Source organism: Fringilla coelebs, assembly GCF_963513975.1.
Source record: "Fringilla coelebs genome assembly, chromosome: 12".
Taxonomy (NCBI): Eukaryota; Metazoa; Chordata; class Aves; order Passeriformes; family Fringillidae; genus Fringilla; species Fringilla coelebs.
Genome location: NC_140038.1, coordinates 8,504,300 through 8,516,677, shown reverse-complemented (window position 1 = coordinate 8,516,677; position 12,378 = coordinate 8,504,300). Strand labels below are relative to the sequence as shown.

General features: G+C 37.2%; 1 protein-coding gene across 1 annotated transcript in view; it reads right to left on the bottom strand.

Annotated features, from left to right (window-relative positions):
* Nucleotides 1-12,378, bottom strand: part of ADAM10 (ADAM metallopeptidase domain 10) — a 42,452-nt gene that overhangs the window by 15,811 nt on the left and 14,263 nt on the right. Inside the window, exons 3-4 of the mRNA XM_084213498.1 lie at nt 6,339-6,457; nt 4,996-5,154 (exon numbers count right to left, since the gene is read on the bottom strand). Coding sequence (XP_084069624.1) covers nt 4,996-5,154; nt 6,339-6,457 — 278 coding nt within the window. The remainder of the gene's footprint in view (nt 1-4,995; nt 5,155-6,338; nt 6,458-12,378) is intronic.

The following is a 12,378-nucleotide window of genomic DNA, read 5'->3' as shown; positions in this document are numbered from 1 at the left end:
CCTGCAGGAGCCACACTCTGAAGCATTATGACAACTGACAGAACAGTACTGGAAATAAATGCTCTCAGTTTATTACTCAAAATGATCTGTCTTTTCTTTCTATCTTGTTTCCCTATGTTAGGAAATCCCTTAACACATTTTTTATACTGACTGCCTGCAATTCAAATATTTCTCACTTCAAAAGTAATAATCTAGTAAACACTTTAAAGCCATGACAGTTAAAATTACAAAAAAATGAACGCAAAACAATCTGTAACAGCAATTGCCAAGATTTTGCATGTGCTGGAAAAGACAAATTCCCCAGAGGCAGATTTGAAACCACCCTGTTAATCACAGAGACAGGTAAAACAAGATAGTTCACTTTGGAACCATTTCTAACTTCCAGGGAAAGTTGCGTATGAAGTTTTTATGTGCTTAATGCTGAACTGCCCCCAGACTGTGAAGGCACCATTCCCTTGTCATCTTTTGAGACTTCCTATTTCCATCATCCCCGGCAGCAGTTCCATTTTTAAATACCTGAAACTAAGCAAGAACTACATGGTGCCAGATGACTTGGCCAGTTTTGACCCACAAGACACAAGTCTGGTCCATGCTGTTGAGAAGCTTTTCAATGTTCTGAGATGTGCCAGCTTTCTGTGCAGCCCTCTGCCAGCTCTTTGGGCTCAAGAGCTTCTTAGCCTATCCCTACCACAACCCTGAGAAGTGAAAAGGAAAAAACCTGCTTTCACCATGAAATGATTGCTTACAGTGAATGCAGAGTTGAGAAAACAGAAGACTATTTTCCAACAGAGCTACTGTAGAAAAAGCTAGTAACAGATTCAAACTTTTAACTAGAAAAAATCATTAGGCAAAAAAAATCCCCAACTTTTTCTTTTCCAGTAGTGTCCACTTTCAGGTTTTGTACATCCTGGCAGAATGTTAAGAAACAATAAGAGTAGAAAAAAAAAATCTAAAAACCACCTGCAAAATCTTGTCATTTCATAGCTTCTGACTACAATGTCTTATTCTAACCAGATGGCAGATGATTTTTCATGATATACACTCCAGATGCTCAAAATAAGATTTTTTTCCTTTCAAGAAGATGCACCTTCCACAAAGACATTCCTGAACATTTGGTTTTTCTTCTTCTAATTATCAGTTAATAGTATGATCTGTTAAGCATTTAGGTTAACCACTTAATAATCACTGAATTTCGGCATCTTGGGCAAGGATGACATCAAACCTCCATTACCAATTATGAAAACTCCATTTTTTAACAGCCATAGAAATTTGCCAATACTAGCAAAAGCAATAATGGCACAATAAAACTCAAATATAAGCAGATACAAAAAGTTTTAAAAGTCCTCATTAGAGATTTCATTTGCAGCTCTCTGTGATGCTGTGCTCCCATGACAACTGTCATCACAATGTAATGAAAAAGAAACCAGGTTCTCATTAATAACACAGTTTGCAATGGTCAGCCTTATTCAGCAGATAGGGCTTTGCAAAATTACAAACCACTTCACTTTCTGTTCTTAGTTGTATGCCCCTTCCAAGATCATAAAGACAATTAAGTGACAGTATTAATTTTCTGGAAGGTCTGAAGACGATTCTCCTGAATACTGTTCATGGAAAGAAATACTGATTTTGTATTTTACAATATGAACTCAGGGATACACTTGAAGCAAATATAATTTAAATAAAGTAAATATATCCTTATCCTTAAAGAAATGTTTCCTAAATATCTCAATGTAAACAGCATTTTGCATCTTTCTAACTGTAAATTATAAAACAGTTTGATCAAGACTGGTTTAGAAAGTAAAATCATTCAACTTGTGTTTCAAGTCATGAATAGAAGGCTGCCTTCCACTGGTCACCAGATCCACTGTAACAGACAAAAGCTGCCTTATAAAGTTGACAATATAATCCCCATTTACAAAACAACTTTTGTTTAACTACTGAAAAAGAACTCATTGAGATGCTAATCATATGTTGCATTGTGGTTTCTGAAAAGGACTAAAAAGCATATTGTTTCAAAAGGCTGAAACATGGGTGACCAAAAAAATACCCAAATTAAAGCAAAGATGACTTTTTCCCTCAGTCTCTCCCGAGTCAGAAATGTGACCATTTTTGTTGCTTTTGTCCTACATAAGATAGTGGGACAGCTTGACTCTGTTTCATGACAGCTAGCTTTAGATTAGAGCAGTAACAACAAATTAACAACAAATTACTACAAAGCTTAGATTTTCTGAGTTGTCGGAGTTTTTTTTGAGTTGCAGTTCAATGCAAAAACAGGTCTCATGAAAGACAAAAATCATTTAGCTTCAAAAGCACTCTTCAGAAAGAGACAGAAGCAGTTGTATACTCCAGATATTTCAGACAACAGAAATCCTAGAGGCATCTATGATCCTAATGACTGAAGTGATACTATGCAATCAGAACACAGGCACATCAGACTGCACTGGCAGCAACCAAGAGGAGTGATGTGTTTTTAAATAGAGCTGCTTAGACTTTGCTCCAGGATGGGCTATTTTCAACCCTGCTGAGCAAGCAGCAATGTTCACTCTCTTGGTGACTTGGAAGCCATACTGTACTGCTGCTGTAATGTGCCTCACCAGAATAGATTTAGACCCTCCCTCTGACACTAAGATTTTGTTTCTAACAAAATGGTTCTGATGCACTAGATTCAAGAGGAAAAATGTTGTAAACCATACCAATACCTGAATAATTAAAAACACCCCAACATACCCTGCTCCCATTCACTTTATAAGACATTAGTAAGAACCAATTTCAACACTACTTTCTCCAGTTCCCAAAATGACCCATTTACTCTTCCAACAAAGATCACTCCTACAAAACAGCAATAGTACCTTTCAAAAAATCGATTTATCTGCTTCTTTAAGGCACAGTTCTATTTCTGTCAGTATTCACTAACAGTGAAGAGTATTTTTAGTCACTCACTATTTACAGCATAAAGAACTGGGACATGAGACAATCTTCTTACTTGTCTCAACCTTTGAAAACTGGGCACATCACTGCCATATGACTCTTACTTTCCTCCTCCCCCTCTTTTCAACAACAGGGTTAGTTAACAAAACCCTTTATGAAGCTGACAGTGACTTATTTACACAAAATCCTAAGTGGAAGTCCAACATTCCCACTATCAAGCAGAGAACTGTTCATAAGACCTCTAAGATGCAACATGAAACTTAGAAGTATGTGTGAATTATTCACCGAAATGTTATGAAAGATGTATCTTACAGTTCCACACCAGACTTTTGTAACTTTTTTATTACTTTTCCCTCACTACCTTCCTGCTACAGCAGCAAAGCCAGTAATACTCTAACTGCAGCCAACAAGGAAAACTGCCTTCTCCCTTTGAACTGACTTTCCCCCAGCTGAACTGACCAGCAATGCTCTGTAGAGATGAAAATGTAGCTCATGCTGCAGCTTCTCTCTGAGAATCAAAAATATGGAATGTTATCCTGTAAAATTATTCTTAAGTATGAGTCTTGTAAGCACCAGGAAAATATACACTTAGTCAGAAAACAAATACTGTTCACAAATCCAGTAAATGCTTTTGTTCACAAGCTCTTTAAAATTATGGAAATTCTATTTGCTTTTGGGTTAGTAATCATATTTACAGAATGAGATAACAGGAATGACAAACATATTTGCTAGCTCACAGCAATTTTAATATACTCAGAGACAGCACACATACTGCCACTGAAGGTAAAATACAAAAAACCCACCCAAATTTGCTGAGATTTTAGTGGAGAAAGATCACATCACTGCATTCACACAAGAGAAGTAATCAAGGAGAGCAATATGCAATAACCCTGTTTTTTCCACTGGCTTATGGCACTGAGAAAATTATAATATACGAAGTCAAATCACAATCAAATTTTCCTCATCTAACTTTCCATTCTTTGACACTTCACAATGTAGTCTCATTATGACATACTTTGAAAATGGTTTATACATATGTCATTAACAGAGCGGTTCAAGCAATTTCTAGCGATCTAATCCAAGCCTCCTCATCCAATTCCAAATGAGATTTCAAACTCAAGTCTTCTAGGGTTTGCACAGTGGCCTGATGGGACAGGTTTTTACATGAAGTTGTGGTTTAAATTTATTTTTAAGCAAGACTGACATCCTGAAGTTAGCTGGAAAGACACTTTGTTAGCTTCAATAACCAAAAGTTAAGTCTTAAACTGACTCTGCTGACATTTACCTTTGATACCTCCTTGATCCTTGAAGGATTCACACTTGGAATCACAACTTTATTGCAGTACTTTTGAGGTTCAATAAAACTTAAGCATCAAACAAAACTGATCTGTATTACATCTGAAGACTGATCATACATAAATAGGCAGGTAAAGCGCAGGAGAACTCTGGTGCATCAGTTCTGAAGACACAGAAGTATTTCATGGTAGTTTTTCATCCTTCTGAGCATTTGCAACTGAAGCCAGATTTCTGGGGCTATACTTGCCAAATTTAAGTATAATTCTCTGTACCCTTTCATCAGCTATTGTGTAAAATGGGACATACTGGGTGCCACCACCTCTTCTTAAGAGCTCTCTGAATGCACATGTGAGAGACACATGCAGGGGAAGCTTTTATTTCACACAAATGTCACCCTCATGAGATATACAGTCATTGAGTGACTTGAACTTTAATTATCTTTTATTTTCCAGATCACATGGAAGAGCAATCAGTATAGATCATTTAAAGAATGTATTTTTCAAAGAAACATGTATCCATTGGGTAGGAAATGTACTGTTTGCCCACTAAAGCCTGACTGCTAAGGATTTCTTAAAGTGGCAGAATAAAGACTGACTTTGGTTTGCCATAAATCTCTCTCACACCTTAACTGTATATGAATCACTTGAGGACAGCATGATTTACTGTGTCATACACAAGCCAAAGTCTCATTTGATGCTTACAAATGGCATACAGGTTTTGACATTTAATAAAAAAAGTATTTCATCTGTAGCACAAAATGGAAGTACTCACTGATATCATCTTCATGATAAATGACAGAGTGGAATGGTAGGTTTCTGTCCTTTATGTATCTCTCTGCTGGCTCAATATAAAAGGTCCCACTGTGAGTTTGGATGAATCCTTCAAATTTTCCATCAATAACAGACCCATGAGTAAAACTTCCCTGCTCACCTGTTAAGGGACAAAGTGTATTAGCTTTTTTATATCCTTCAAAAATCCTTTTTAAGATTAAGATTCTCCATCACTAAGACAAACAGCTACAGCAAAATGACAGTCACTAAGTTCAGCAGCTTTCCCATCAGGTGCATAAATGAAATGTTTAAAAACCATATAATGCAGAATTCAACTCTTTATTTTAAAGCTGGTACATACACAGCATGTAATTCTATGTCCTTACACATCCCTTCATACAATTAGAAATAATAAACAATAAAATCAGAGCATATACTAAACTTTGAAAGCTTTCAAAGGAGGACTTCCCTATATTCAAGACATCCATTGTTCTCTTCAAGCATCATCTTCTTAAAACTGTAGCTAGGTTTAAATCTGCATAGAATGAATTTGTATTTGAAACAGTTACAATCAGGGAAAGTACAACTGTCAAAGTTTAATCACTGACTGCTACAACATGCAGCATCCCAACAGCCCTTCCCACATAAAGGATGAAAGACTACTCTGCTAAAACATTTATGTACTCCTCCATTGAGGAAAATTCAGAATCAGACTATCAAAAACCCTTCTCACCTACTTAAAATAAGTGGTAAATTGGTCTGCCTAGATGCATATGAAGCCCTGTGTTTATTACTTTTCAAAGTTGAAAATGCTCACTTCAAGACTGCAGCACATGGCTCACCTTCAGGAAAACCAAACAAACAGTACAAAGAGGGGCAGAGTAAATCTTAGTCCATTTCTTCTTTCCATCTGCTTTTAATTCTGTAATGCTTCTTCATTTTTAATCAATTTTATCCTTTGCATTTACTAAAATCAGATATATTACCCTTAGTGATAGTAACTCTATATTCCTCTTACTCCTTTAAACTAAAAATGACACCTGATTTCCTTTTTCTTCAATGTATACAACTTTTCTATCTTTTTTTCAAATACATCAGACTTCTGTGAAGAGTATGTTTATAAACAGATATGAAATTCAAGTTTTATGGCTATGAAAATTATTAGATGAAATACTCATTTAAGTGTGACTCATATAAAAGCAGATGGGAGCTCAAATATGATAGATGCACTATTAAAGTTTAACAATAATTTAATAATACTGATACTAATTTTCTCCACATACAATTAGAAAGGTCCTGCTTAAAATTGCTGCACTTTCATCCATTTTAAAGTGTTATACTTACCATAAATATGTCCAGTGTAGATGTGGGAGGTATCATAATCAATGACTTGGTTTGATATTTCTACTTTAAAGTCATCACTAAAAAGAGAGGTATCCCTCTTCATTCGAAGGTTGAATTGTCTAAAATAAAACAAGATAGTAAATTGGCTTTGAGCTTCAGCGACAAGACCACTAAATAAAGTACTTCAGAATGACATTTTTGTGCAAACAATCTGCAGACCTTGTAAAATTTATCTGTAGAAAATATTTTTACTGTACAAGAATTAGACCAGAGCCTAGAAGGATTCTTAAAGCAAGATTCCTTAGATGCTTTTTATATAAGTAGCTAAATTTGCAAGATTTAAGCCAGAAAACACATTAGACCTAAACACATAATTCTGAAGTGCTAACTTGGATGATACACATGTTCCCAGTCCTTCAGAAGATACTCAAGTAGTTTAGGAAAAATGAATTTAGGAAAATGCATTTAGGAAAAATGCAATTATCTTACTTATAGCACTGTGAAGCAGAACAGATAAAACCAGCTTTTACTTATTTTGCTTTTATTGATGAAACCTAAGATTAAAATAACTTAAATGAAATGTAGGTGAATCAATCAATGTTTCAGCTGAAACTCAAAAAATAAGACGGTCAACAACATCTAATAAATATACTCAAACTGGCAGAGTTACATGAACAACTATGGAAACAGCTCTATTCATTCAATGATTGGGTTCAGTTGCAACCTACATACTTTAGTGCAAATCCTACTGCCAATCATATGAAACAGCTTGGGTGTATGACAATAGGAGTTGCATTCAAGCAGGCAGCATAACTGAAGTGTTTTAAAATACCTAACATTATATGAATTCATACCTGGAACAACCATTAGCTTGTTTAGAATTTCATTTGGGATTCTATTAAAATTTGTACAAACATTTGTGCAAATACAGATCACAAGTTATTGAAACTTCAGCCATTCCAATTTTAGTCTTGATTTTCTTCCTATATTTTCCTTCTCCGCACAATGATAAAATTGAAGAAATATTAAAGTTATGTCATCAATTCATTACACAAAAAGTAACTAAGTCAAGTACTTTTGGATTTGAGTCTTCATCTAAAAACCACGGCCAGCAGAGCTGACCTTCACAGCAAAAGTTAGCATCCAAGTATGCAACCAACAAAATAACCCAGACAATTAAGACCATAGTGTAAAGTTGATTAAATCTAGTTATTTCTTACTAGTGAGCTGAAGCATACACAAAGTCTATCTTCAGTTTCCACCTGCACATTACATATGACACCATAGTTATAAGTATTTTGAAACATTAAGATGCAAACTTCAAGATCAAAAAAAGTCTTGCCTACACTTAAAACCTGGGAAGGGCTGTAGTGACTCATGTTGACTATTCTGTAATGCAAACAGCATTTCACAATCAAACTATATTTATTATTACTGCCACAGTGTTAATAAAGCTTCAAAGCAAGTACTCTCCTCTGGCAATGAGTCACAGGTATCTACTACAAGGTTATGAAACTCTGAAATGTGGCTGGTAGATGGGGAAGGTTAAACTTCTGCAATTCCCTGAGACTCAGGCTTTGTGCCAAGCCCAGCAGTGCTCCTACCACAGCTCAGCAGAGATGTATTTTATGAGGAAGAGCCTCCTGTTACAAAGGAAGGAATGTGCACCCGGATACCGACATCACTAAGACAAGAAATAATTATTGTTCTTCAAGTTTTGTTTACTACCTCTGCCACAACTGTCCTTTTGCAACCCAGAGGCTCATGAGGAAGAGGAAATAACATGAACAAGCAACCCAGGGACGCCTGGCAGGACTGAATGGCACAAGATTACCCAAGAAGTTTTTTGAGGATGGGGTGGTGGGCACTGTGGAGACTTGCAGCCACTTTATGTGGCTCTCCTGGGCAGAACACGTAGAAAGAAATTAAAACCAACAGTGATGAGAACATGACAAACTTCATTTAAGTACTTGAAAAAGTTACACTCACTTTGGATGCAATACACTGCTCAGGGTGTTACACAGATTGGAGCTCCATTTTAGTTTGAGCTTTCCCTGCGACTGAGTTGCCACACTCAAGGATGGATCAGACTCTCAGTCCATTTGAACTGAAGTTAAATGGCAGGAGATATGGGACCCATTAGAATCTCTCCTCCCTTCTCCAGCATTTGATAAAAGACTTCTTACCTTTCCTCATGAAAGAAAGTTTTTTGGGAAAAAACCCTCACCCTATATAGCAGTTTCCTTTCAGAAGTGTATACACCATTTCTTTAAAATGACATTTTTCTTGTTGTATTCATGTATGCTGCAAATACAACTGAGGAGTTGTCTCTAACACTCAACTGCATCAGCTATTTCATATGGCTTTGAGGTACACAGTGCAAGAGAATGCAGGACTTCTGATGTATTAACTCCCATCTATGCTGGGAAGTGGGGGAAAAAAACCCAGGACCTGGTCTCAGCTGGTAATTTACCAAGCTTAGCTTAGTGCAACCCCAGGACCAAGGATGGATGAGCCCTAGGCCTGATTTGTGCAGCCACCCAGGGTATCCTCAGTTGCTGCTCTCACCCTTACAGACCAGCAGGACAATCATGGTGCAGGCATGGGCTACCCTTGGTGGCCACTTGCCCACGATTTAGGGCCAGCCTTGAGCTTTGCCTACACATCCAACACTCCAGGGCTCGCTTTTAGGGGAAAAGTAGGACTCAGTGGAATGTAATGAAGCTGGGAATTGTTCCTTCTGTGGGATACCCTTCCATCAATATTACCTGGATGTCACTTCAAAATGGACTGTCAGAAGTTATATGTAGCAAATTAAAAGTGTCACCAGTTTGAAATTTAGGAAGCCTCTATTTATGCTCCTTTTATTTTTGCCCTCTCCTTGCTTTCCACATTGCTACATAATAAACACTAAAGATTCTAATCCATGTTGCTGGTTATCTTTTAATAAAATGAGCTCTATACGCAGGATTAGAGAACTATTACAAATACAAAAAACTCAACTGTGCTTCACACTAGCAATTTGATTTCTTAACTTAGTTAAACTATTAGATAACCTGATCATCTCTCAGCTATTTTTAAACAGGTCTTTTCTTAGTCATTCAAACATGCTTGATGAGAACAGGATAATCTGTATAAACTGTTCACCTTCCTAATAATGAAAAATTGACAAATACTCCTTTACTTCTCCCCCAGCAAAGGAAGGAAGAGACAACTTGGGACTGTGGGGAGGAAAAGGGCTGGGCAGGGTGGAGGCGTAAACAAGCATCTATTCATCCCTACTTCCAATAATTAACAACTTAGCACATCACCAAACTTCAAACCTAAATTTTACCCTGGCTTAAACCCAGTAATTTCATGATTCTCCTGAGGACAGGAGACACCGGGGAAGTTAAATGAATCTGTCTATACAATTGCTGAATATGGTTTCTAAATCAGCCACAATGGAAGAAACAAGAAGCTTCAAATAAGCCTTTTGACAATTACAATTTCTACAGCTTGCACCAAATTCTTAGTGCAAGCTAAGCTACTCCTTAGCCTAGAAACACACCAGGCAGAAGACAACTAATTTCAGAAAAATAATGCTTCCTTTATTTACACACTTTCTACCTCACAGAAAACACCTCCCAGCAGCAGCAATCTCTGGAACAGAATTAAATCAATTAAGACCAAGTTTTGACCTCGCTTATTTGTTACTGCTCCTATTTTCCACAGATCTGAAAACTGATATTAGTTACTGTATGGCTGCCCACTTGGTCGTAGACCAAATTTCGGCAAAAACTTTACACGTATAAAATTATATAATCTGCTTTGACAATAAACTACATCTTATATATTAATGGCAGTATCCAAAAGACTACCAAGAGGTAGATTTTTATTTCTCTTTAGCTTACCTCAAGAAGACTATGTGCAGTTTGCAAGTAACACAGCAATTCAGTCATAATTAAAGAAAAAATTATAGTTGAGAGCATCACACTTAGCTAAGACCCAGTACTTTGCCATGGGCTCAAGTTATGTTATCCTAAGCTCTAATCAGAGCAAGTACTTGAAAGAAAAAAAAAACAAAAAACAAACAAGCCATGTTTATATACTGCCAACATTTGGTAAAGGGTATATAAAGGCTTACACACAAGACTTTATGCATAATCTATTACTCCATTTCTTTTTAATATGAGTTACCTTTTAAGATCAGTGATTTCACCACAAAGCAATGTCCAAGTACCAAGTCTGCAGACCTGCACAAAACTGGCAGAAAAAGCTGTTATCTGGCATACAAAAAGGGCACTTGATGCTATCCCTTTTCTGCCTTTCCTCAGTCAAATTGCTGTAACTGGTGACAGGCCCACAGAATCATTAAGTGACCAGAGGAGGTTGTTGAGAAAAGAGAAAGGGGAAAAAAGGAGATGGAGGAGTTACTCCACAGCTAAAAGAAGCGGCTGGGGAAAGGAAATGGAAGGGGTTGGCAGCAGTAGTAACATGACTTCAGTACAAGCAGAGTTCATTTTGAGGTTCACAGTCTTTTCTTCCCAGTAGGAACCAGAAAAATCCTCGCAGCCGTGGCTCCATCACCCTCCTCACAAGTCAGCACCTAGAAAATACCGTTCTGCTTGAGGTGCAAGTCTTTTATCCTCACTTTTCCTACCTAAGAACTCAAAGACTCTCTTCTTGGAAAAATGGAAGGGGGGCCTATAAATGGACAAGGATAATAACTTGAGCTCTTCTTTCTAACTGCTTCCATGAGGCATCCTACAATCCACTCAGTTCCCACAAGTCTGTCAGACTCATTCCAGCTCTGAACTGTAGCAAATGGAAGGCAGCTTAATAACCTTCTGCTGGATTTGTACTACCCACAATTCTACAGAACCATCACACTTGAAGTTTTTTTTTATTGTTTTAACTTACAATTAAACCCACACAACATACTTCATCACTTAATTGATAATTCCCACAGTCCTGCTACTTACACTAAAGAAAACTTATCTTTGAAGCAGCACATGATAGGGTCTCCAGGTTTACCACTCTGTCTTTGATCCACCTAGATGCACACAGAATCATCCCCTAGGAAGTGTTTATGTAAATCCCAATCTCTACAGTATTTCAACACTCAGCCATCCCAGCTAGAATGCCTGCAACTTGTTTTCCATTAGCACCTCTAGGATGACACTCGTGGTTATTCAGATGTCTTTCCCGACCTTCAGAAGTCAGACTTGCTGAACTTGGTATTCTAGAACACTACAATGAGGATGCAGCCTTCATTCCAAAGCATTTCCCACTGATTACTCTTGATATGCATAATTGCAAACACAAGCTAGCTCAGATAACAGAAACCATCCAAGCAGGATTACAAGAAGCTGCATGCTGGCTAATCTACACTCTGAGAAAGTATCTGTCTGTCCTGAAGAGGACAGTGTACAGATTTTAAAGGCAGAACAGCCTTTACCCAAGGCTGACTTTTTTTTCCCCCCCTCCTTTCAGTAAAACTTCTTTAGGAAGTTCAGCACAGAGTTGACTTCCTGGTTTCCTGTTTAGTGAAAATAACCTTCCCATCTGTATTTACATGAAGTTGGCTATTTATATGCAATGCCATGTTCTAACAAAAACAAGATATCGAAAATCAGAAAACAGGTAAAGATGTACTAGAATACAAACACAAGCAAAGTTACTACATGAATTCAAACCATGGAAGTAGCTAGGAAAGAAGGTTTCTTAGTTAAACAAGTAAAGACACAGAAGATAAACCCACTAGCTGATAATATGAGCACATAGCTTAGGTACATTCATTTAAATACAGATTTTAAGAGCATGACTTTCTCAGAGCATGGCTGTGTCTATTGAAGTTGGCTGGTCAGGGAGTAGAGCTGTAAACCATTAATACCAATTTAAGAAGTACAGTGGAAATGCTGCACCTCATCTGGGCTGTCCAACCAGTCCAACACTACTGTACCATGCATCTCCCAGACAGACCCAAGTCAAACATCAAATACCTTTCTTGCTAAGGGCTACACATAACCCAGCTTATTGTATTTAAACTCATAAAATG